Source organism: Myxocyprinus asiaticus, chromosome 49, assembly GCF_019703515.2.
Source record: "Myxocyprinus asiaticus isolate MX2 ecotype Aquarium Trade chromosome 49, UBuf_Myxa_2, whole genome shotgun sequence".
Classification (NCBI taxonomy): Eukaryota; Metazoa; Chordata; class Actinopteri; order Cypriniformes; family Catostomidae; genus Myxocyprinus; species Myxocyprinus asiaticus.
The window spans coordinates 12381985-12409104 of NC_059392.1; the positions used below are offsets into that span (position 1 = coordinate 12381985).

General features: G+C 38.5%; 1 protein-coding gene across 1 annotated transcript in view; it reads right to left on the bottom strand.

Annotated features, from left to right (window-relative positions):
• Window positions 1-27120, bottom strand: part of LOC127437923 (single-stranded DNA-binding protein 3) — a 100550-nt gene that overhangs the window by 48784 nt on the left and 24646 nt on the right. The window contains exons 3-4 of the mRNA XM_051693092.1: window positions 26524-26585; window positions 18949-19033 (exon numbers count right to left, since the gene is read on the bottom strand). Of these exons, the coding sequence (XP_051549052.1) occupies window positions 18949-19033; window positions 26524-26585 (147 nt within the window). The remainder of the gene's footprint in view (window positions 1-18948; window positions 19034-26523; window positions 26586-27120) is intronic.

The following is a 27120-nucleotide window of genomic DNA, read 5'->3' on the forward strand; positions in this document are numbered from 1 at the left end:
AGGTTTTGCACAAAAGTGTGGAGTCCATTCCAGCTTAAATGCAATCTGTAATTAAAACAAAATGGTAAGATATTTAATAGTAAGAAACTTTCATTTTAATTGTTAAATGTTTTGTAAGTTTCTTGGTTAAATTACATTTTTTATTTTCAATTAAAATTTTCACTCAAAGTGTTATGCTGATTATTTGTAATAAAAACTATTAAATAAAAAAAAATGCAAAATAGAAGCATTTTTAAGTGTACTATTAGAGTAGTAGTTTTAGCAATATAACATTGGTCACTTTTATATAGAAGTTAGATCTTGCACACTGCATCACATTTTTAAATCTGAGCATAAACTGAGCAGCAACAGATGTCAAAACTATTCATTTGTATCACAACCAAGCAAAGAAATAATTCATTAAACTGGTGTCATTTCAGTCAATCATAATAAATGCCACATCCAAATAATTATGTTTCTCAAGGAAAAGCCACAACTGGAAACATAGCATTAATATCAAAATTATATTAATGTTTTGATGCTGAGCCTAGTGTACATCGCTGTTGAAAAATCAGATTTGGCAGTCACAGGCACAAATTAATTAGTGCAATTAAACACAATTTGCAGGAGTGTCAAAGCCGTTATTTTGGGTGGGCATTTTCAGCGCATTGGGCCACTTATTACCAACAAACATTTACTTTCCAACCTTGAACTAATAACCTTTTGTCATAAATCAGTGAACATATTAAGGGAGAAAGAGATGAAATTGTATTACAAAAACAGGAAAATGAAGATGTGTGTAATTTTCATACAAGCTTTTGACTATCATTAAAAACACTTCAGCTGTACAGATGAAAAGTATACACTACCAGTTCAAACAAAGGTCAAAAGTTTGGACACATCTCATTCTTTATTATTACTATTTTTCATATTTAAGAATAACTACTAACTAGGAAACAAAATGTAAGTATGGGACTTATGTAGTGACTAAACAAATAAAAACTATCCTATACATTTTTTTAAAGTAGAAAGAGTTTTCATGTATGCTGGATACTTGTAAGCTGCTTTATCTTCACAATCCACTGTAACTCATCCACTTAGAACACATCCACACTAATACATTTTCGTTTGAAAAAGCATCTTTTTCTCTCTGTTTTGGCCTTCCTTCCACACTGAGATGGCGTTTTTGACAGCAAAAACAGAGCTTTTCGAAACTGCTCTCCCAAGTATCGAAATTTTAAACCTAAAAATTGCTGGAAAAATCAACTGGTGTAACGCCGGCTTTAGTGACATTCCCCACCCTCCCCTGCCGGCACTTGTAATATGGGGCAGCCTCTAATCTGTGCGTGCATCCCTTGGATTTCAACACCACTATCACAGCCACTGCAGGCCCCCAAAAGCAGGTCAACTGCCCCTCCACCTAACCTATTCTTCACACTCCTCTTCCTTCATTGTGACTGAAAGAGATGAGAAATGTTTGTGTACTATTTGTCCGACACAAGTTAATCTGAATCGTATGAAATGTTCTTTTTTGGATTCTCGTTTCTTCATTCACACTAACGTAATTTCTTTTGTTTACATATGTATCTACAGTATTGACTGCGCATAGAAGTGTTGTCAAAAGTACCTGTACTTTGATACCAAGTCGATACTAAAATAAAAAAGAATGAATGCATAAGTCTGACCGCTCAAATTCTGGAGACATTGAGAATCATTCACGACATGCTTTATCATATGACAGAGCAGAGCACTAATCTACTGTGAACCACGCAGCACATGTAAACTATACATTTATATAATTAAATCACAGTATTTGCACTTTAATCTCAACTCAATTTTATTTATATATCATTTGACCTGCTTCACAGTAATAACATTTAAAACAAAACATTTAAAAATTACCATATACACAAATACCAGTCATCTAAAGCATAAAATACAAACACTCCAAAACTGTGTCCTACATTTCATTTGTCAGACTCAAAGGCCAGTGTAAAGAGATGAGATTTCATATGTGACTTAAAAATCTCCATGTCACAAACTGTTTATCCGGAAAGGGAAGATTCAGGTAAAAAAATACATGTCATAATAAAAGCACGTTTCAAAATATAAGCTAGTGCAGGGGTCGGCAACCTATGGAACCAGAGTAAATGCTTTGCTTCGGTCAGGCTGCGCGGATGACAGCCTACATTCCGTGTTTCATGTGTTTATTTTTTTTTTTCAGAACAACGCATGATGTAATAAGGAAAACACCACTATTAATCCTTGAGATTTCCAACCCAGCATACAGGTACACCCTCCTTAAACCATGGTTCATTAAAAATTACATTAAACCATCGGCACAGCCATTGACCAGGAAAATAAAAAATGGCACTCCATGTCAAAAAGGCTGCCGACCCCTGAGCTAGAGCCCTGAAATTGAAGAAATTGTGACAGAAATATATTACAACTGTATGGTAAAATGTAATATTCACTGTAATGATAATAATAATAATAATAATAAATAATTAAGCAATATATAACAAACAAGCCTACTGTTGAATAAAAGTTTGGCAACAAAATACAATGACATGTTGAAAAGTTCTATTTTCACTTGTTAAAAGTTAATGAATTGATTAGACACCATTTTGATGATGAAATTAAACTCTAAAACAAAATAATAATAATAATAATAATAATAATAATAATAACAAAAAGGAAAACATGATTTGGTTAACAATAAAACAAATTTCAGTAGGGTGCTACTTAAAAACACTTAAGCAATGCATCCTTGATTGAAAAACACTTGAAGGAAACATGCATTTCTTTAAATTTATTTTTTACACTGAAATGTAAATTGGCTAAATTGGTGTGTTCAATAGTACATTGTCATATTAGCATATTTATGCTGTGGTACCGAAACTGGTATTGAGAAACTTGAAATACTGACTACTGACATTTTGGTACCGTGACAACACTAGTGCATAGTAGTTTCACAAGGAGTCAATTTCATTGGTTTGCTGGTTTTTAATAGGACTTGCTAGAGAAAAGTCTCTAAAGAATATTAACTGAGAACATAGCTTGGTATGCCCAAGAACAAGAATATGAACCAAGGCGTCTGCACATTGGTAAATAACGCAAGGTCAGATTTAAGGGGCAAATTGTGATTTAACATTTCAGACAGCAGTGGTCTGAGATTTCTGATTGGCAGTTGAAATGCCCATGACCTTTCTTCGACCACCTAGCCTTTATTAACTGCGGTAGTTATAAAACACTCAATCGTGTATGGAGAGACCGACAAAGCACAGAGCGGAAGTACAGATACAGGTATGAGACCACAAGAGAAAACAATGAGATAACAAGAGAAATAAATTCGACAAAAAAGGAAAGAATGGAAAAAGGAATAGCAGTGGGAAAAATATTACATAACAGAAATGTGATGCTTCAGAATAGGGCTGGGCGATATGGCTACAGAAATTGTCTAGATAATTTTCAGCCCATTTACGATATTCAATCTATATCTTGTTAATTATGTATTTACTACAAAATAGCTCAAAAGTTTTTTTTTTTTTTCTCAAATCACAGGAACCATCATTTCATCCAAACACCAGTAGATTTGATATTTAAAAGCCATTAAATTAAAAAGAAAAGAAAAAAAATTCCATAGTTCTTCACTAAATGAACACAAGGGACAATAAGATTTAATCATTTTCATTTATATGCATTATACTTTGAGCAAAGGAAAAAGGGAATGGAAGAAAGCAAAAGAGTGAGCAAAAGAGAGCGAGCATAAGAAAGAACAAAAGAGCAAACAATAGAAAAAAGAAAAAAGGCGAGTGAGTAAGAAAGAGCATGCAAAAGATCAAGCGAAAGAGAGAGAGTAAGAGTGAAAGTGCAAGCAACAATCAAGCATATGAAAACAAAATAAAGAGCAGAATTGAACGAATGAATGAATGTCAGAGCAAGTGACCGAAAGAGTGAAAGAAATCGCAAAAGTGCAAAAAAATGAAACCGTGCAAAAGTACAAAAGAAAGAGCGAACAAAAAGTGCAAAAGTACAAAAGAAAGAAATTGCAAAAGAGTGCAATAGAAAAAAAGAAAGTGTGAAAGAATGAAGTGAACAAAGTGAGAAGTTAGTGAAAAAAGAGCAAAAGTAAGAAAGTGTGAAATATTGACAGTGTGAAAGAAAGTGCGAAAGCAATAAAGAGCGAAAGAAAGATTGTGTGAAAGAGCCAAGAAACTGCGAAAGAAAGTGCTAAAAGAAAAAGTGCAAACAACAGAAAGAAATAGTGCAAAATAAAGTGCAAAAGAGTGAAAAAAAGAAATTGCAGAAAAAGTGCCAAAGAAAAAAGTGAAAGAAAGTGTGAAAGAGTGTGCAAGTGTGAAAGAAAGAACATGCTAAAAGTGTGAACAAGAGTGCAAAAAAGTGCAAAAGAGCGAAAGAAAGTGAAAGAGATCATGCTAAGTGTGAACAAAAGAGTGCAAAAGTGCAAAATAAAAAAGGAAAAGAAAAGTGCAAAAAAGAGCAAAAGAAAGAACATGCTATAAGTGCAAACAAAATAGTGCAAAAGAAAAAGACAGCAAAAGAAAAAAGTGCAAAAGTACAAAAGAAAGAAATTGCAAAAGAGTGCAATAGAAAAAGAAAGTGTGAAAGAATGAAGCGAACAAAGTGAGAAGTTAAAGTGAAAAAAGAGCAAAAGTAAGAAAGTGTGAAATATTGACAGTGTGAAAGAAAGTGCGAAAGCAATAAAGAGCGAAAGAAAGATTGTGTGAAAGAGCCAAGAAACTGCGAAAGAAAGTGCTAAAAGAAAAAGTGCAAACAACAGAAAGAAATAGTGCAAAATAAAGTGCAAAAGAGTGAAAGAAAGAAATTGCGGAAAAAGTGCCAAAGAAAAAAGTGAAAGTGTGAAAGAGTGCGCAAGTGTGAAAGAAAGAACATGCTAAAAGAAAGTGTGAACAAGAGTGCAAAAAAGTGCAAAGGGAAAAAAGTGCAAAAGAGCAAAAGAAAGTGAAAGAGATTGTGCTAAGTGTGAACAAAAGAGTACAAAAGTGCAAAATAAAAAAGGAAAAGAAAAGTGCAAAAAAAGAGCAAAAGAAAGAAAGAGCGAAAGAAAGAACGTGCTATAAGTGCGAACAAAATAAATAGTGCAAAAGAAAAAGACAGCAAAAGAAAAAAGTGCAAAAGAAAGAAAGAAAGAGCAGAAGAAAAAGAACCTTGTAAAATGGTAAGACAGTAAAACAGATGGAGTGTCAGTTAAGACACGTAAAGAAGCATCCCAGCCCCTTCACTGTTAAGCCCAGTCATTCTCTGGTTTGGGCAGTCGGGTACAGCTCTACCAAGGTAAGACTGCAGGCAGGTGCAGGCACAGTCTCAGAGGTAATCAGCCGGTCAAGGGGGAGCCATTTTGACTTCTAGTGAAAGCCTCAGGAAGCAAACAGTATAAAAATAATAATTACTCTCCATTAAACTCACTGTCTGGGAATAGACCCACAGTAGCAGTTATAGCAACACATAGAAAGAGAGAGACAAAAATGTGGACCGCTGTGTCTTCCACCACAGACTCCCTAATGCAAGCGTCAACACACGAGCTGCTGTATCTGTGTGCAAATGTGAAAGGTGGAAAAACAAAAACTCCACACAAATCAAATAACGTAATCTCCCATTATAGACGGTTTCTGTGACATTAGACTGAGCTTGTTTTGAGGGATTGATGCAAGTTTTGTGGGTTTCTCTGCTCTGATTCGATCTGTGGAAGCCTGTTGAAACTTGATGCCAGCAAGTCTAGCCGAGAACACCCCCCACCCCCAACACACATGTACACAATGCTTTAAAAGCAGTGGGTTTATTTCATTGAGTCTCAGGGTGGTCTAAATATATTTGCAATGTTTTTGGCTGGTCGATATAATATTGAGCAACACTTGAATATCGCAATGACTTTAATGTGCTTTTTACGAGGCCATTAAGTTTCATAAAGAGCGTGTCAGTCTAGTTTCGCAATCCTTCCTGGTCTCACGACTCACAAGTATGAGAGCGTTAAGACAGAGATGTTTTAATAGAGTCACAAAAACTTCAGTAGCAAAATTGCCGTTAAGAGTTTAGTTTAATTCATATCCGTGAATCAGTTCAGACTGTCTGTTTCAATTCATCGATTCTCAACTGACTGAATGACTCGCATCATCATTAAAAAAAAAAAAAACATTTAAGACGTCTCCACTTTTGTTCTCCATATATTTCTTTTGGTAAAAATATATTTAGGTACATACTGCTGTTTATAACATTGTATTATTATATTGGTGCATCTTATAAATGTAAATTATTACATATATTTTCCCTTGTGTTCTTTTAGTGAAAAACTGTGTAGGAAAACATGCCTTGATTAATTATAAATTGATTTTTACTGTATTTACATCTTACATCAAACATTTTTAATGTGTACAATGGCTGTATGGGTGAATTTATGTTTTTTTCTGATTGAAAAACCATCTTTACGCAATTACAGGGCAAATATAAATATAGAGATATACTGTATATACATTGAAGATATATTTGTAGGTTTATCACCCAGCCATAATTGAGCCTGATACTTGATCGCAAAGTGGAGAAAGTTAGCATGGCCTACTCGGTCAACTGTGCCAGACTTGGTAAATGCCAGCTGTGGAACCTGCTAACTTAACTTTACAGTCACCAGAGCTGGCCACTGCTAGAACAACAAAGATAAACTAAATGAAATAGCGAGACTTGGAATAACTGTGCTATCCCGTGATTCACACCCCCTTTCAAGGTTATGAGAAAAACAAACCACTGCGGTCCCCATATTGACACTTGTAGAAGAACCAGTTGGTTTATTCTGACAAAATCAGAAAAACAGCACTGCAAACAGGAATCTGAAGCAAAACTGTTGCACAGAAACAGAGCAAACACGTCTCGCTTTTAAAGAAAAATATCAGGTGGAAGGGTGAGTGCGTAAATGGATAATTATTTTATTGCTTTGCGATTCCCTAGTTCTCAGTGATAACATTCAAAATGTCACCACAGTTATGAACAATTTCAAATAAGCCTTAAGACATTTCTTAGGAATCACAAAGCTAAATAGGTGAGAAAAAGGTGGGAAAGTGGTCAGAAATTAGGGGTGGATAAAAATATAGATTTTCCGAAGCATCACAATCTTCATTTGAATGATTGATATAGAAGATATCGATACTTAAATCCAAAGATCGATCTTTTACGCTATGCCTTTTTCCTACGAATGGCCAAAAATCAAACTGGAACTCCCCCCTTACATGGTTCATTTGAGGAGCATTTTTACCTTTACAAAGGTAACTTTTTTTAGCCTTATAAAATGACTCCATTTATGTCAAATACTTTCATTTAAACAATTCAATTTTAAAATGGCATGTTTCAATAATTACAACATTGCATGATGTGCATTGTTACTGAAACAAAATTTTTCTTCTCATTCACATATTTCCAAATATTTTGGCTATTAAATTAACATAGCCAACAAAATTAATGCACCGACTCACAGGAGTAGATGACAGCATTTCTCCAGATTAGCAAAGATTAGTTTCTAAAAAAATAAATTGCCAATTTAATAAAACAATGCAAAAATAAGCATTTAACAATGAACAGTAGTCAATGATATGATTCACACAATGGTACATTTTCTGTAAAATTATTATTGTATCATTTTATTTAACATCAAGGCTATTTAACACATCCAGATATTATTTTTGTTAATATTATTATTAATTACATTGTAGCATTTGATCATTTTAGTGCGAGAGCATGACACCAAACTGATGCGGAGCGTGAGAAGCGAAGTACCCATCTGTACTCGTTTATGGCTTGAGCATCCGCCACTGACACGGCAACATCTGCACGACTGATGGCACGGAAAAATTAATTTTCAGCGAAAATTAAAATGAAGATCGTGATGGATATACACCGATCAGCCACGGCCTGGGTAGCTCAGCGAGTATTGACGCTGACTATCACCCCTGGAGTCGCGAGTTCGAATCCAGGGTATGCTGAGTGACTCCAGCCAGGTCTCCTAAGCAACCAAATTGGCCCGGTTGCTAGGGAGGGTAGAGTCATATGGGGTAACCTCCTCGTGGTCGCAATTAGGGGTTCTCGCTCTCAATGGGGCGCGTGGTAAATTGTGCGTGGATCGTGGAGAGTAGCATGAGCCTCCACATGCGGAGTGTCCGCGGAGTCATGCACGACGAGCCACGTGATAAGATGCGTGGATTGACTGTTAAGAAGCGGAGGCAACTGAGACTTGTCCTCCGCCACCCGGATTGAGGTGAGTAACTGCGCCACCACGAGGACCTACTAAGTAGTGGGAACTGGGTAGGGCTGCCCCCTAATTTTCTACCAAATGTTAGTCAATGAGATGAGTCTTGGTCGACCAAGTTTTGATTGGTCGGTTGGTCGCAGACAAAAAAGAAACTCCACAGGAAGCCGACCAACACCACTGGTTGGACACTAGGTGGTACTATGGGGTAATTTTCGTTAAGCAGGGTTAGCATTAAGCCTACACAACAAAGCAAGACACCTTGATTTCAAACTTTGAACATTATTTTTTATTTATTTTAACTAAAAATTAAAATGAAACTGGAAAAAAATTAAGTGCAATTAAAATGTGTGTTCCAACATTTTGAAAGATGGCTTTACAACAGTTGTGAAGGGCAACATCTGAAGAACCTACTTCATCTGTGCATTCTCTACCGGAAGAGTATTTCGTTGTCTGGGAAAATACATCACGTGTGTGAATAAATTCGTTTTGTTCCCTCCTTCATATATTTATCGCAATATCCAATCGGTGAATATTCTTGCTTTAGTGATTTTGCATTGAAAATGTAATTAATTAAAAAAAATGTAAAACTTCAAATTGCACTATAAACGAAATTAAAAAGCAATTAAGATAATGAAGTGATCAAAAGAATAATAAAAATAATTTATTTATATATATATATATATATATATATAAAGTAACCTTCCATTTACCATCAGGCAAGAATCCGTCCAAACATGCAGGGGGAAAATTACTAACACAAATGAAGACATAAAAACAATTATAAAAATACTAATTATAATGATGATAATAATCAGTGAAATATAAATCATGGTTCGAGGTGAACGTGTTTTTGTATTATTTTATGATTTAAATCACAGATGTATAGGTTGTAGTGTTGTGTTCACAATGAGTTGCTCTGTGGAAATAAAGCAAACTGAACTCAAAGCACCTCCTGAGCTGAGATGTCTGAGGTCATTTGCAGCACTCATAGACGATACTGTTCTTCCAAAAAAAGATTAAGAATCTTTTACATGCGTCCACGAGACTGCACGCCTCCGTACAAACATATATGCACATAAACGCTTTTCTGTCATCTGTTCTTAATAATATAATAAAGTGTTTCTTCAAATGTGTGTCTGTGTCTACGGGCAAATTATTTGTAATATTAATTAGATAATAATAATAGCCTAATAATAATAATAATAATAATAATAATAATAATAACAATTTAATACATTAATGGGAAAACGAGTCAAATATCGTCTTGACGTCTAGAAATCTTGACGCAAAACCAATGGCAGAGTCAAAAATGCACAATGCTGGCGATACAGCAACGAAATCCGCATCTTTGCCTATAAAGAGTGGTCTGCATCACTGCATTTGTCTAATGGCTGTAATTTATTCCAATTTCTGTGGGAAGGGGATATTTCTGGACCTAAATCAGGGTTGGCTGGCCATCTTCAAAGTAACAGTGGAGTTTAGATCAAAACAGTGCTAGGGAGGGAGACTTGCAATTGTGGGAATTCAGACAGAGTTCAGGTCACACCTCCTCCAGACAGATGACATTTAAATTCCATTTATTTTCTTGGCACATGCTGTCTCACCAGAGCAACTTACAAGAAAGTGCATATACTGTATCGTGATGATTACTTTAGAAAGCAGTAAAGGACATAATCAGTACCAAGGGCCAATTAGAACACAGTGCTAATAAGACTATAAATATGAAAGTACATTTTTGTGAGATTAAGTATTGCCATTACGAGTTCTATATTTAATTAAACATATCAAACCTATTGCTTGAGCCGTGGCCTAGTGGTTAGCACAGTACACTGTACGCTCCAACAACTTTAGCTGTGGTGCTCATATGGGCATCATGAGTTCAAATCCAGCTCATGACATTTTCCAATCCCGTTCCCCTTCTCTCTCCTCATCTTTTCCTGTCCTCCTTCTACTATCCTCTGTGATTCAAGATAGATATGGTTGTGGTTCAAAATAAAGAAACGACCTTCAGACATACTTACCCTCTCTCCATTTCCAGACGCTCTCTAAAATGTCTCTTTTAATGTCTCTTACAACTAGACAAAACAAACAGCCTTGAGCCCCAACTTCACACTTCCACACAATGTACTTAAAGGTAAAATGTGTAATTTCACTACCTCTAGTGACACCAAATGGAAGTGCAAAAATAACTGTTTTCAAACCAGCTTCCCAAACACTGTACCTGTCTGCCACTGGTTGAGAAACAGAAAGTCCCGCACCAAACTCTTGCCATTGGTTGAGCCAATTTTTCAATGCCGGCCTGGTCAGGATGCTCAAACAAAATTATACACATTACCTTTACATTGGTTGAGCCAATTTTTTATTATTATTTTTTTTTTTTACATTTTGTTTGAGCATCCTGACCAGGCCGTTCAACCAATGGCAAGAGTTTGGTACAGAACTTTAAATACTCCTCCTAGGGGATGTGACTGGCACTGCCAAGACGTTGTAGATGCTCAATTTCAAACATATTTTTGATATTTTGAACAGTGTTGCCATGGCAAAGCAATAATGGCGAAAAATGGAAAACAGGAAGTGCCTTATATCTTCTGTGTGCATTGTGTGATTTTGATGAAAATTCAGCTGTATGTTTGGTAATGGGGGCTGACCACATTTCTGCAACTATTATGGGTCACGGTCATAGCGCCACCAACTGGCAGTAGTAAGTATGGCACTTTTAACAGACTTTGAAATAGCCCTCTTTTGTTTACATGAATTGCTTCAAAATTCTTTAGAATAATGTCAAGATACTGCTGATGTAAATTTGTAAAGGGATATTTGATATCTTAAATACTGTTGCCATGGCAATCCATTAATTGTTATTATTCCTTTCTTCCTATATTTGGGTGTTTTTGAGGCAGTTGGCATGCTTAAAATTTCATGAAATTTTGCACACAGAGTTGTTGGCCATTTGGTCTGGGCAAAAAAAAGTTCATGCATGGGCATGTAGGGAGGCTCTGTAGCACCCCCTTTAAAATAGGTGTGTAAGACGGCCTCTGTAGCACCCCTATTTTCACCTACAGTCACCAAAATTGGTACATATATAGCTCTCATCAAGCCGGAAAACTTTCATAATTATAGTCATTAGGTCCGTCCAACAGGAAGTTGGCCATTTTGGATTTTTTTGAATATTGCAGTCTCTGAACTTTTAAAGACTCCTCCTAGGTAATCATGAGACTGTCACCACATTTAGACAACATTATGCCAAGACATTGAAGGTGCTAAATTGCGAAGGCATTAAATTAATGGCGAAAAATGGGAAACACGAAGTGTCTCATATCTTCTGTGTGCAATGTCTGATTTAGATCAAAATTGAGATGTATGTTTAGTCTTGGGGGTTAATCACATGGATTTGACTATTTTGGGTCAGTCATAACGCCACCACCTAGCAGCAGGAAGTGTGGCTCTTACAACAAACTTTAAAATAGTCCTCTTATATTTACTCAAATTGCTTCAAAATTGTTTAGAATAATGTCAAATGCCAAATGCATGTGTCCACCTTGCATTGTTTTCCAAAAGCCACCGGGTGGAAATGGACCAGTTGTGCTTGGGCCCGTCATCGCTGTTTGCAGCTATATTTCCTGTTTGTCATCTTTCACAAAGCCGCTAAATCTCATTCAGAGAAAGAGAATGAGAGACAAACAATGTTGAGAGCTTTAAAATGAAAGACAAGAGGGCAGGAACCATACTCACATGAAAGAAATAAAGACAGGTGAACGCTGGGGCAGATGACGCAGGGAGGACAGCTAGGATTGAGAAGAGAAAGACGGCACGGCACGTAGCTCACACTCAAAATCAGTCACACATTAGTCATCAAGACCACCTGGACTACCACACGGACAAGAAAGACAAAGACCAAATTCTTATTCACGTTCCACTTTAGAAACACTCAGATATTTTAACAACCTTTTCCCTCACGACAAGCCGCTCATCTCTTCAAATGATGCAGAACCCTGCCAAAAGACACAATGACCAAATACATGCATGTCTGTCACCCTCTCATCCTCTCCAAATTTCCAGCCTCATAAGAAATGCTCATATCTGCCATGTAGGCATATGTGATGGCTGAAATTGCCATTTGTTATGTTCCAATTTAAATGCTGCAACAGAGCAACTCTATAGAGTGTTGGGGGTCAAGAAGGTGGTCCCCATTATGTACTGCCAATGTTTCAGTCAGTATTTGATAGGACAAGACATGCCATCTTTCAAAGCATGCCTCTTGATGTAGCAGAGAGGCTAGTTGATGTACAAGTTTCATATATTGATAAGCCGGTCATGTCTACATGTTAAATGTCATTTGGTGAAACTCTTGCGAGATGTTCATTTGCTGCTGCCAAAGTTAGGGTTATCAAAAGGGTTACGGTTCAGCCGGGTGCACACTGTAAGATTTCTGCGTCCCATTACAATTTTTGCTTGTCAGATTTTTATGATATGATCCAAGTGAGATTTGGGGTAAAAGTCACTGCACACTGTGCGACATTATGTCAGACTGTATGATGCACATCGTACCCAAGATTTTAGTCCCAATCTTCCTGATCAACAGCAATGATTGTGTGTTTTATCATATCTGGCCGTCGTAGGGCAGTCACACTGCACGACTGCAACGCAAAATTTGTAATACTGCCAAATCTTTGTTTGAGGCCAAGATTAATCACAAAGGCATTTAACATACTTAGTTTATGTACGTTCCGGATCGGATCACACCCGGCCGACAGTGTTGTCTTTCAGAGTATACTTTTCTGATTGAATGAATAGGAACACGTTTGATGCATACGCACTACAACGGCTTTGTGACACTATTTTAGTATGGTCAATGGGCAGCACATGCACAGACGATGAGCACAGACAAGGACCGCATGCGTGAGTCAAGAAAATCTAGGCAGTGCACGGTCAAGCCGTGTGACTGTGCTGATGACGCAATTTACGTCACAAATACTGTATGCGGAGCGATCAGCAATGCGGATGGGTGAAGTATACTTTGGCCATAAGCAATTTAAAAAAATGACAACAGTAATCTTTTACAATCTTTTTTTTTTTGTTTGTTCTGTTTTTTTTTTTTTCCTTTTTTCACCCAATTTGGAATGCCCAATTCCCAGTGCTCTTTTTAAGTCCTCGTGGTCACGCAATTATTCGCCTCAATCCGGGTGGCAGAGGATGAAGCCCAGTTGCCTCCGCGTCTGAGACCATCAACCCGCGCATCTTATCACGTGGCTTGTTGAGCGCGTTGCCACGGAGACATAGCGCGTGTGGTGGCTTCCACCACGGCATCCGCGCTCAACTCACCATGCGCCCCACCGAGAACGAACCACATTATAGCGACCACGAGGAGGTTACCCCATGTGACTCTACCCTCCCTAGCAACCAGGCCAATTTGGTTGCTTAGGAGACCTGGCTGGAGTTCGCTAGTGGTAGTCAACATCTTTACCACTGAGCTACCAAGGCCCCCATCTTTTACAATCCTTGAAATTTGTCTTAGAATGCCAGCAAAATCATGGCCAAAGTCATACAGTGTGAACCTGGTTTTAGAGTTGGAGTTAAGGCTAGGACAGTTGCGGCACTCCAAACAAACACAGTGTATAAATGTTGCATGTAAATCTCACGAGACTGTTCAACTTCAATTGAAGATTATCATCTTAACCGTTCATCAAAAAGGCAATCTACTCAAACGTGTCGACTGCATGAGTACCATGGCTTAATGTGTTGCAGCACATTCAATAACTGCTATACCATAGAATCAGAAGACAAAAAGACACAATAAGAAATGATTTCTCGAATCACTCACCAGAACAACTTTTTGAACTCAGTTTACAAGTGACTCCATATGAAGTTGAACACACAAACAATCTAAACATGCAAACCTTTCTGGTGGTGTAACTAAACACAGAGCTGTAGAAAAAAGCTCTGATGGAAAACAAGCTTCTTTGGGAGTTTCAGGAAGTTCGCAGCAAGCAGGTACAGATGTCATACCGACAAAATCTGCATACCTCTATATCCTGCTTAAAACTACTCTCCCTTCCATCTCTTTTTATTCTTATTATTTTTATTGCCTTTTTATTCTGAAACTGATCCTCACATTGGGCTCAATGAGAATCTCAGATCATCTAGCATGTAAGTACATTAGTTCCAGATGACCCTGCATGTTTGGGGGGGGGGGTGTTATAAAGGTGGTATTGATGGTTTCTTGGTGACACTAGAGCCGCCACCACGGGCTTCCTGGTTCTGGTGGAGTGGTTGTCTGGTTCTGGGAGCTGAGCCAGAGTCACAATGCAACAGAAATCCTTGTATTAGTTATGAACCAGATCCTTCAGATCTCAAGATTTGCATGCTATATCCCATTATCTTTCCTCCCAACTGAAGGACTTACTTGCAGAACCTTCTTCAACTGGCCACATGGGAAAGAGTGTGATGGGGGGGGGGCAGAAAGAAGGAAACTTAATATCTACGGAAGGAGTCCAAGTTTCTTTAAATCCCGGCAAGCCCCCCAAAAAAGCAACAATGTTTACCTACAAAAAACACACAACATTCTTATTTCTACAACTGCAAAAACCTAGTCTCTTTGAGAAGAAGCTAATATAGCTGCAGCACAGACAGTGAGGAGGATTTGACTCATGGGAGCCTGCTTGTTTTTCTGCCCCTGATCCACTGACACACTGGGGAATGGGCACTGTTATCAGCCCTGCCTGAGATAGCAGGCTTGATGGGGTGGCCGGTCCACAGGGATCCCAGAGCTGAAGTTAATCAGACAGAGACAAGTCTGAAACAACCCTTGGGACTGATGCTGCCTCCTACTCGTCGTCCTCATCTCCACAAGCCCCCGCAACCACCAAAGCTCGTCACGACCTCCACCATAAGACTCTTCACACAACATTAGCCTGAGTGTCCATAAAAGTCTCAAAAATAGACAGAAATTAGCCTCAGGTTTTCTAAGAACCAGCCAGCCATTGGCTGAGGGTTGATGGTTAAGGGAAATCACTCTAAAAATTAAGAGCATAGAACATGCTGGAAGATCAATGCAATTCTCACATTGTTGAATAACCCTTAAAGGCCACTAGTGTCACCAAACATAACGACGACAACGTGTATGGTTAGGTAAATGGCTTAAACAGGATTTTATTTGTTGTTGTTTTTTTAAATCGGAAGCAAAAAAAACTATTGCCACATTTTGTCAATTAATTGCGTGCAATTACTTTTACCACCATTCTTTCCGGCTTATCTAATGTGTGCAAGTGTTGTGCGCATCCCTGATTACTTTTAATGTCAAAAGCACATAATAATTTGATGATTTCAAATCTCATGTAAACGCAGGTTTCTGAAGTTGTTGTTTTATTAAAATAAGCTGATTTTTAATAGTTATCTGCATATTGCTGTATATGTAAACACACTCGTTGCTTTGACACACTTCATCTTTATGGAGTGAACATGAAGAAGTGTTCACTTCATCCTAGCCCAATTAATAAAAACCCTAAACCCAAAATTGGCTTGCTGGTTGCTACATTCTCAGGCAAAATTGTGATTAATTACATGATGAAAAGATTACTTCACAAAACATTTACAATGGGTCAAACCACAGGCCGGATACGTTTTGACCTCCTGAACTTTGTGGAAGGTCAAATGTCAGGGGAAACCAGTCATTAATCCTCAAGACTAGAACTCGGGGGGAAGGACATCTGAGCCTTTCAACCTTGCCCCAAGTCCCAAAGGTCCAGCAGCAAAGCCCAGCAACTGAGCCAGAGTTCATTTAGAAATGGCCACCAAGCATTTCAAACAGTCAATCTGAGCCAACAGCTTGTTTCGCAACAACTGAGTCAACTTTGAGTACGGGTGGTCAACCGTACGGAGAGGGGGTCGTCAAAACATTCATTTCAAGAAACCAAGGTGTCCACTGGGTGTTAGAAATTATTAGGCGTATACATTAATTGAACATATGTCAGATTTAATTAAGCATGCCATTTAATTAACCATGTAATTAATCTTATAGAGCCCGTACACGCGTTGAGCGAACACATAGTTTCCAATTGGTCGAAACTTCGGCATGCAGCTGACAGGTTCTCCACTAGCAAGTCCAGCAAATTACATGTCTGAGGCAAGAATAGAAGCATAATCCCATTCATGACTCAAGGCACAAGATTTGGCCAAGGTGAGATTTCGGTGTAAATCACAGTTGCTTTAATATTATGTTTGACATTATCCTCCTCTAGAGTGTATTCACAAGGTTTTAACACTGCTAATGTGGCGGGTAAAAGATATTTGCACAATTTATATTTGTCGCTAAATTTCTGCCAAAGAAAACAGGCAAAGTGGAAAAGAGGTCCCCATGTGCTCAGCAAACTGTAGATACCCAGGCGCTAACACTCAAACCCTTTAAGACCGAGCCCAAGGGCTGAGCAAGGGTCAATGTTTGTGGTCACATTAACATGGTCATTTGCAATTGGAAAGCTGCACCAACAATGAGCTACCCTTTTTGGAGGAGTTCAGAGGCTGTTCACACATGCTACTCCAGTTCTCCATTACTAACACTGGCGGACATAAGGTTCTACACCAATGAAGGGGTCAAAAGGGTCAGGGTGCAGCTCTTCAAGGCTGACCCTAGATGGCCTGGTCTACTCTTAATCCTGCATCGCAGCCTCAAGCAGCTGGGTTATGGAGGCCACAACTTTTTTATTAGAACCATGAGCAAATGGACAAAGGAGTAAACCAGTACACTGGCAATGAAGCTACAAACAAATTCTGATAATATAGTAATAATAGATATTACAATATATTCTGTTGTCAAATATTCCAAAAAATATCTTTAGGCTTGCATCTTAACCCTGGGCTGCAATTAAAACAATGTTGGAAATATTATTTAAAGCATACAGTATACAGTCACAGTGAGGTCAAAAAGTCTGAGACCACTAGTGAAAATGTTTCTATTTGTATTTTCTGATTTAAAAAAAAATAAAAATAAATATAAATTATACTATCAGAATATCAATTTGAAAGAAAAATCTGAACTAAAAAAATTCCTGTGTCTTTCAGAATTGCTTAATATTGCATGCACACGAGCTGCCATGGACTGTGCAAAACCTGATGATCCATGTTATCCAGCATGATTTAAGAAGGTTTCAAAGCACATCTTGTGAGCTTCAATGGAAGCAAAGTCTGACCTTTTTTACATAGTAAGCATGATCATTGTCACTAACTTGCTTACACTTTATTAGTGATTAGAAATAGTGCATCTTAAATATTTACTTTATTTTATGCATTGACCCAGCTGTTGCTATACACAAAAATAGGGATTTGCACCGATCCGATACCTGAATCAGTATCGGCTCCGATACTGACATTTTTAGACGGATCGGGTATCGGTCCGACAAGCCCGATCCAAATCTGATAATGTGTGTTAGTCATGTTCGTTACTGTCAAGCTCCATAAATGACATAAAAGAACCATAAAAACACCGTTAAAGTAGTTCATATGACTTGAAGATGTGCGATAACTCTGTGAATCACAAAAGGCTGTGTTTAATTAGTAAATATATAAAATGTACGCACAGCACCAGCGCATTAGTGAATGGTGCTTTTCTGTTGACACACACACACACACACACTCGCAGCTATTTTTAGCCTTCACGCGGTGCGCAATATTTGAGCACTACTCACAAACAACATCTCAGATGTAGATGCTCAATAGTTCGGTTCACTTATAATATGCATTTAGAACGGCACCGAAGGTGCATTTTACCAGAATTTGAATAAGAAGCAAATTAAACTACTGTGAACTTGCCTATAAACAGACACATACAGGACATCCTGGAGAGTTCAGAATGTCAAAATAAAAGCCAGAGGGTTTTAAAGTTAAAGGTGCACGATTGAGAAACTGATTACTGTTGTATTTAAAATTCTAAAAGTCAATAATAATAGTAATAATAATAATAATAATAATAATTACAAATTATAACAATATATAAGTTGAATGGATTCCAAAAAATATATGTGATGAAAATTGAACTGATATCTTACAACTGAATTGAACAAAAAATTGATCTGAATCCTTTAAAATCCAGATTAAAAAAAATTATATAATTTTTTTTTTTTAAATAAATAAAAAAAACTGCCTTCTTTTCTACTAAACACTTAGACTGGAATTACTGTTAATTTTGCTGCTACACTATCCAGTAGACTAGTTAACAATAAAGTTTTTCTTAATAAGCTATACATTTATATTGAAATAATGTGTAGTTAGAGGTTTGTGTTTCTTTACATATTACAGAGTACCCCCAAATAGTTCCACACAATAATGTAAAAATATTCTAAACTAGTTATGCACAAAACAACAACGGTATCGGAGTGATATCGGTCGATACTGAGATTTCAGATATCGGAATCAGATCGAAAGAGAAAAAAAAAGTGATATCTGTTCATCCTTACACAAAAATGCACATTTTCCAAAAGATAGAATTTTACTAAGGCCAGGACATATAGAACAGCTCTTTCAGAACTAAAATTTTTTTATAATGACCCAAAGCTTAAGCTAATCAGCACGGCTAACTACAACTTCATAGTAAAGTTGCTCATTTTGGTGAACCCAGAAACCAAGACAAGAACTTCAAGTTCTATCCAACCCCCTTGCTTCAACTCCATTGCTTCAACTGTGAAGATAAAAAAGGAACTTACATAGTCGTGGAAAGCCTTGGCCTCGCTGGAATGTTCACATGTCTCCCGTCTATCTGGAGCTGCACAGTACAGATCCCAGAATACACTGCAAAATAAGGCAGAATAAACAAAGCTGAGTATCAAATACATAGGTGAACTTTACAGAACTAGACAGCTGCCTTTTCACAATGCACGAACAGGCTGTGGTACACTTTACAACATCATCGCCACATTTGTTTGAGGCTGAGGCAAAGGCAGTGCTTAATTTGAGCTGGATCCTGTTCCGGAAAGTGTAAGATTTGGGATATTTGCATTCCAGTAGTTGTTTTAGACGATCCGGCATTAACCAAAGCATTGTCAAATTGCACAGTCTGTGTGTGTGTGTTTGAGAGAGAGAGAGAGTGTGCAGGTGTGCCAGCTTTCTATATTAGTGCAAAATCTCTCTCATTGGCTGATGCTTGTATTTACATGCACACTGAGCATAGGAAAGTGGAGAACGAGCACGTCTAACTGGCGATATTTTCTCATAAAAGTAGGCTAATTTCAGTGAAAATGTCAAAAAGACAATCAAGCTTGACTCCAGCCAGGTGTCCTAAGCAACCAAATCGGCCCGGTTGCTAGGGAGGGTTGAGTCACACGGGGTAACCTCCTCCTGGTCGCGATTAGTGATTCTCGCTTTCAATGGGGTGCGTGGTAAGTTGTGTGTGGATCGCGTAGAGTAGCATGTGTCTTGGTTATTGTTTGTGTCTGTGGTTATTGGCTCTTTTACCTGTAAGGCGGGACTTCCTTTCTACACAAGTTGACCGTTGGGCATTCCAGTTTCTCCCTTTAATTTTAATAGAAGTGGGCTGTCTCTCCTAAACAGTCTCTGGCACCAATCAGAGCAAGTATTTGCGAAGACAAAACTATGGTATTCGGTCAATGAACACAGAGTTCTATTCGACCAAAGCGCAGAATGTGCCAAGAACATAAATCTATAAATTTCCTGACAGATCCTCTGCATACCTCCGGTTGAAGAGACTGAGATCTCAGCAAACCAGTGGGCAAGTATGACACCCTCAGCCAGTTGTTTGGAGTCTGCTAGTGTGACACTGGCTTAGCGTGACAATGCTCTACGCTACTTCTATGGCTCTACGATGAAATAAAGCAGAAAGTTAAGTGTAAAGCACTTAAGTCCAATGAAAATTTGTGAGAAACAAGTGAGCTAAATGGCAATTCATCGCAATACACAAAATAAAGAATTGCAAAATGATCGTATCACAACCCAAATATCGGCCCAGATATCGTTCGAGGCCCAGTTGTCCTTGTTTGTCCAAGTATTCTGAACTAAGACCAGCTCCTATCCAAAAATTGTGATCTTTACCACTTTGAGGAATAATGATAAACAGGATCTTCTATCAGTATCATCCGTTAGAACTTAACAGCTTTCAAAGCTGGGTCAATGAATCATCACCCCTGGATAGCTTCCCACAGGTGCAACCTGCAAGTGGCTAATCAATTAGGGTTGATATTTGTTAATTAAGGAAATACAGTCCTTAAGGGCTGCTAGGGGGAGCAGGTTTCACTCCAAATGGTCCCTTAATTACTTTATTGAAAAAAGTACCTGTTAAACAGGTCGGCGTTAAACCGCTCTCACTCTTTAGATATTGATTTAATGGACGCTTCATAAAAGCTGCTGAAGCAGGGCTTGACAAAATAAACGCAAGTAGTTCCATCTTCCAAGGCAGTACTTTTTTCTGCTGTGCATTTTTTTAGCTGATTCTGCAAAATTAGACTTCTGTCCTGATTGTGGAAAAAAGCTTACACTTGATGTGACAAACTGCAAAAAGGACAAAATAGGCTGCTCACGGCCGCAAGCGACAGGTCAATGGGGCTAATCAGTTTCCTCCAATTTCATACATCTTTTGCCGTGCAGTGGAAACCACGTGATGGATATGTGTTCATGAGTATAATGTGAAGGATAGATTATGACAGGTTTTATAAATCACTCAAGTGTTTAAAGGCAAAATATGAGTGCAAGGTTAAAGCCTATAGCTCATCAGAATATAAAACTACAGATTGCAGTAAATATCAAGCACAAGAATTTTTAAGATTAAGACACTTAAGTCATACTTTAAAAAAAGTCTGAACATCGTTGTATTACATGCAAAATATCAAACCAAGTGCCATCTGCTAGAGCTTTTCTCAGAATTAACTTATATATATATATATATATAATTATATATTGTTTTATAATTTGAAAGTAATTGAACGTACGTTTATGCTGTCTTTAAATTTTTTTTTTTTTTTAAATCCACTAGGTTTGCTATACTTTTGTTTAAAGCAAAGACATTTGTACACTAAAGTTTGACATAAATATCCTTTTTTGACCCACTGTATATGCAGATTAGACTGAGATTGCTTGAAAACCGAAGGTATATCTCTAACAATGGTGAAAATGATCTACTCTGCCTTATAGTTGAGGAAAAAGAGGAGGAGATATCCGAGACACAAGACAAAATATAAAGGAAGTAGAATCCATAGATGACATGATGCCTTACAAAAACCATAGGTGAATGAGTTGAATGAGTAAATGGGTGCTCACAACAGGAGGTACAATACATTAACACCTCACATCATATAGAAGCCATAAAACAGGAGACAAATAAAACAGTTGAAAGGAAAAAGAAAAAAAAAAAAGCAAGAATTGCACTTTGACAGGGGGACGTCATGCCTGTTCGGCAGCCCTCCGTCATTCTACAATAAAGCCGGGCGGCATTATCATACCTATCAGCTGCCGTTAAAGAGATTGCAGCTTTGTCGGTGAACTGCTGGAGGGAGACAGAAAGACCATCTCAAATCCAATCAGGGTGCAGGGAAAATGAAATAAGACGCCAGTTACACTTTGTTACTGAAAAGCCGCAACTAGAAACATTAAGGTGGGGCGTTACGGTGAGCATGGGCTGCGTTTTTGAAAAAAGTGTGTTAGATTACCTCAATTGAACCAAGAAATCTACCTTGATTGAACCAAGCATTAGACATATTTAATGCGTATGATCATTTGCATGGGAGCAAGAGCCCACAAGAGTAGTGGGAGAGAGAACTGGGTCTTTAAAATGGTGGTATGGCACATGATGTACCCGAGTGGCTTTAAACACGAGGAAGTCTGGCACGTGTGAATATTAGTCTCCTATTGTAAGTGTGAATTGATTTTTCTTTATTCCTTTATATTTAAAGGAAAATAGTTAGCCATAAATGCCTATATTAAAATAAAATAAGATATCATAGGATAATTAGCTAATATTTTTTCAAAAGATAACACTCTAAATATTATAAAGCCAGGTAAAAACTTGCTGTCATGATGCTAGGTTGTGGGTAGTTGCCAGGGCATTACTATGGGGTTGCTAAGGTGTTTGCAATGGGCTTTTAATGTGTTGCCATGTGGTTGCTAGGGTATTCTGGGAGGTTTCTTACTGGCCCATGTAAAAAACTAAAAATCCCATCCCCAAGTCTCTATTGGTTTGTTCAAATCCTCCTTGTAAGTTCGCTCTTAAGAGGTCGGAAATTGTAAATACGATGTAATGTGCGTTCAAGTGATTTTAGTCAGAAAGTATGGACCCCTTTTGCAATTTCATATATTTTTCTCTCTTTTTCACTTACTGGCGAAGGCAGGAAGCTTTTTTAGCACCAATACTACAAAATGAAGAGCAAAGCCACGCATTAGGTGGGTAATTAATGCTGTATCTATTTTATCATTCTTGTGCAGCCACATATAATGATGGAAAATATCGTTTTGTTGCAAAAGCCTGTCGTTGCATTAACCAGCTATATGAGGCTTATTTTCTGGCAAGTTTTATCGTTATTCATCATTAACATTACAAAAAATACATACAAACTAAACTGCAGTCAAAATCCAGAAGTAAAACTTAATTATTACCAATAACATTTTGCTTCTGCCATTATTTTTTAATTGACATGCCCCCAACTATCTGGGCTCGAAGAATAACTCCAGGTTTCCCACTCGCAATTACGTCTTTGTGGTGGCATTCATGTGCGTTCAACTCATAAATACGATAATTCCGACATGACTTGAAAGAACAATATGATATCCTGGTCCCTAGATGTGGCTCAGGTACCACCAATGTAATTCAATGGGATATTTTCACCCGTTTTATGATCCACCAGGAAAACAATCTTCCAGTCAATTAGAAAAGTAAGGTCAGAAATACTTAATAAGTTGAACATGCTTAATGTGTTTTCTTGCGTTAATGAGGCGGTAACAAACCTAAGTACTGAAGGGGCCAATACTGAAGGGGATTTGTTTCCTCAACAAATCCCTAAGCCTAAAGGCCAAAGTATACTTTGATTTTCCGCATTGTGGTACATCTTGCGCAGTGTGTGTTCAGCATAGTCAGCATAGTTCGCGCAAAGTGTCCATGTGCAGCCTAGTTTTTCTAGACATATGGATGGACTGTTTTTGTGTGTCACTGGTGCATACGCCTGCCAATGACTGCTAAAACAGTACCAAAAAACAGTAGTGTGGGGGGCCTGGGTAGCTCAGCGAGTATTGACGCTGACTACCACCCCTGGAGTCGCGAGTTCAAATCAGGGCGTGCTGAGTGACTCCAGCCAGGTCTCTTAAGCAACCGGTTGCTAGGGAGGGTAGAGTCACATGGGTAACCTACTCGTGGTCGCGATTAGGGGTTCTCGCTCGCAATGGGGCATGTGGTAAGTTGTGCGTGGATCGTGGAGAGCAGCATGAGCCTCCACATGCTGTGAGTCTCCGCAATGTCATGCACAGCGAGCAACGTGTTAAGATCCGCGGACTCACTGTCCACGCCTGACTGTCTCAGAAGGCAACTGAGACTTGTCCTCCGCCACCTGGACTGAGGTGAGTAACCGTGCCACCACGAGGACCTACTAGGTAGTGGGAATTGGGCATATCAAATTGAGAGAAAAGGGAATAATAAAAAAAAAAAAAAAAATACAAATAAAAACAGTAGTGCAAATGCGTCGAACATGCGTCAAACATGTCCTTACGGGCTCGTGGTCAAAAGAGAATACTTTAAAAGACTAGAGCACTCGACTGTGTGGGAGACGTAACAGTGCGTGGAAAACCTGCACCACTGGTGCCACCAAACAGATTGCAAAAATAAACTTTGTTTTCAAAACAGCTTTCTGCCCCCGTCTGCCATTGGACAAACAACTCATGCCATTGGTGGAGTAACATTGTTGTTGCGGGTCTAAGAGGGTCGCCCAAAACAAACTTTTTCAAAGTGCCTCAAAGACACAGTGTTTATGGTTTTCAAGAAAATTTACCTATGAATAGCATACTTGTCTTTGCATATTAAGCCGGGATAGCAGAAAGTATTTTAACACAGAAAAAGTTACATCAGCTTTAAGTACTTGGGCAATGCTTATAGTGATGCTTGCTTATCAAACACCACTAAATACACAATGCTCATCGCAGAGAAAAATAATGCAATAAAACAAGAAATACAATGCTCAATGAAACAATAGGTCTATTTATTACCTCACTGATGTTTCATTTGCTCACACCATCATTAATGTATTGTATAACACAACTCGACCAAAGTGTTTCAGCCTAAAATGTAAATCAGCTGCTTTGTAATTTCCAGGAAGTCTCAGCACTAACAGATGTAAATGAAAGTCAAGAGTATTAGTAGTAGTATGATTTTTCTTGATTATTCAAAAGTTTTCTGTATGTTTTATTTACATCCAAGGCACCAACAGGGCATCTACCACACCCTTATGCTTTTTGTTTTAATGAAATATCAGTTTCCTGCATTTTGTGGTTGCGCTCCAATTAAAGTGTTTTGGAGGTGAACCCTTCTGTTTGGATTTTATGTCATCTCTACTGATCACAAAGAGGAATGTCAGCCTGGGGCTGTCTGAAAGTAAATCCATGTTGCAAACATTTTTTGTTGCTTGACATTCTCCTCTCTTCTTTGGCCAAACGTAGACATTGATTAAACAAATCTATGCACAAGATTAATCGCAAACGGTCATCCTTTTTTGCGATCCACACCTGCACTGACTAAAACCACCACCCCCCAACGCACCCCTTGCTCGCCTTACAACAGATGTGAATGACTGCCCCTCTCACCAAACTTTGTCTCACCCACCCCCCCCCTCCCCTTCTGCCCCACCCCCGAGCCTGGTGCTACCATTCAACCCCCCTTACAACAGGAAACTGCCTTGGACAGAAGGAAATAAATGGAGTAAGGGGGGCAGGGAAGGAGATTTGGTTGTTTAACACAAAGGAGGCTGGAATGCAAGGAGTTAATCCTTTTGAGGGCTCTTCCGCAAACAAAGGACAGGCCTGTAGACAAAGGTTGTTGTGGGGGGGGGTACGCATATGGGGGAGGGGTTGGCTTTCCCTTACCATCTGGCCCTTTTGTTTGGGGGAGGGGGGGTTGGTGAAGGAGGCGGTACTCAGTGGTCCCTCCGAGTCCCTGAAACCCTGGCATGACCCCCCTCTTCCACGTGCTATTGGCCCAGACAGACGCCCTTTTGATGGTGTCAACAACATAGAGGGACCCTCCAAACCCAACTAGACTACCAAAGATCTCTCAGAGGGACAAAGTTATCCAAGACGAAGATTACGTTGTGTGTGACAAAGAAGGGTGCTCTGTGTGAACCTGGTCTACACACATTGATTTTATTCTTGGTGAACAAGGCAAGAATGTCACGGGAAAATGACCTGGCATTTAACAGTCCAGCCCAACTTACACTTCCATATGTCAAATAGAGATGTTTCCTGAAATGGTTAGAGAATCCTCAAAAAATGACTTCATGTGTTTTAGAGGCATCCTGTTTTTTATGATCTTCTCTTAGAGATATATGGATAATGGACCCTAGTCAGGATCGATGCCATATTTTATTTAACATGAATAGAAACAAGGCTGTGACGGACAGTTCTACTGTTGTGTACCTTGATGTTGAAGGATAAGACGACAAACCACTGAAAATACATCTTTCCAGTGGACAAAAATACTGGAAAAATTATGGGTCACGTGGACATTAAAAGAAGGTTTTTACCAGGGCACTGTTATGCAGTTGCCAAGGTGTTCCAAGTAGTTGTTAGCACATGGCTATGCAGTTGCTAAGGTATTCTGTGAGGTTGCAATATGGTAACTTACTCGCCCAATTCAAAAGACCCCACCCCCAAGACTTGATATTCTCCCACTAGATATGGCTTAGGTCCCTATGGGTAAGTCTACGGGTTTTTTGTTGTTGCCTGTTTTATTGTCCACCAGGCAAAAATAATAAGTCTGATCCTTTAGAAAAGTAACACTATACCTCTCCTCAACAAACCACACAATATGAGGTATCAATCATGTCCACAGCACAAATAGTGCAGAACAAGTTACGTGAATAAGTTAAATAGTTAGGGTTAGGGTTAGGGATTTGTTCAGATCCCTAACCCCAAGTATTAGCAAGAGTAATAGTGATGCTCGCCTTAGCAATATGGAGACACCTGCTACCAAGAGTAATGGATTCATTTCGTGCAAGCCTCTCTACTGTTGCTAACGGCTACCACAGGGGTACCATCAGAGAACGTTAGGGGTTTTGAATTACAAAATCAATACGTACCACCACCATGAGTGCAGGAATCCAGGAGGCTCTCCTAATGTGATATTCTTCTCCCATCGGATCTAAAAGTGAGGAAAAGCGAAAGAGGTCATATGATAATCTTATATAGAGCAGGTGTCAGAGGTTCGAGGCATGTACTACGGTTAAAAGCGCCATTACGATGGCAAAACAATGATAAACAAATTAAACATCTAGTTTCTCTTGGTTCAGTATCTCTGTGGCAAGGGGTATTAACTTTTGCCCATGGAAGACAAATGCTTAACCTGACATCCAAACGTAACTTTAATCCACCCGTCTCTTATATACTATTTCAAGTACAAAACTAGTGGTACGTCAGTAAGAAGTTGATACTAAAATAAAAATAATGTAAGGATGCCTGGTAGTACAAGGAACTGACTCAATTCGGTACCTGAGTATCATCACAGCGATCATTCAGCCGCAGTTTGAATAGGCACGGTCAAGCCAGCCACAATGAAAATATTGCGCCTATTGTGAAAATCATGGTAATATCCAGGTAGATTTCCTGGTAGAGTTTAATTTATTATGAACGAACTGGCCAAAGGTAGCTTAGAAATTGTAAACAATTTGTTAACATTT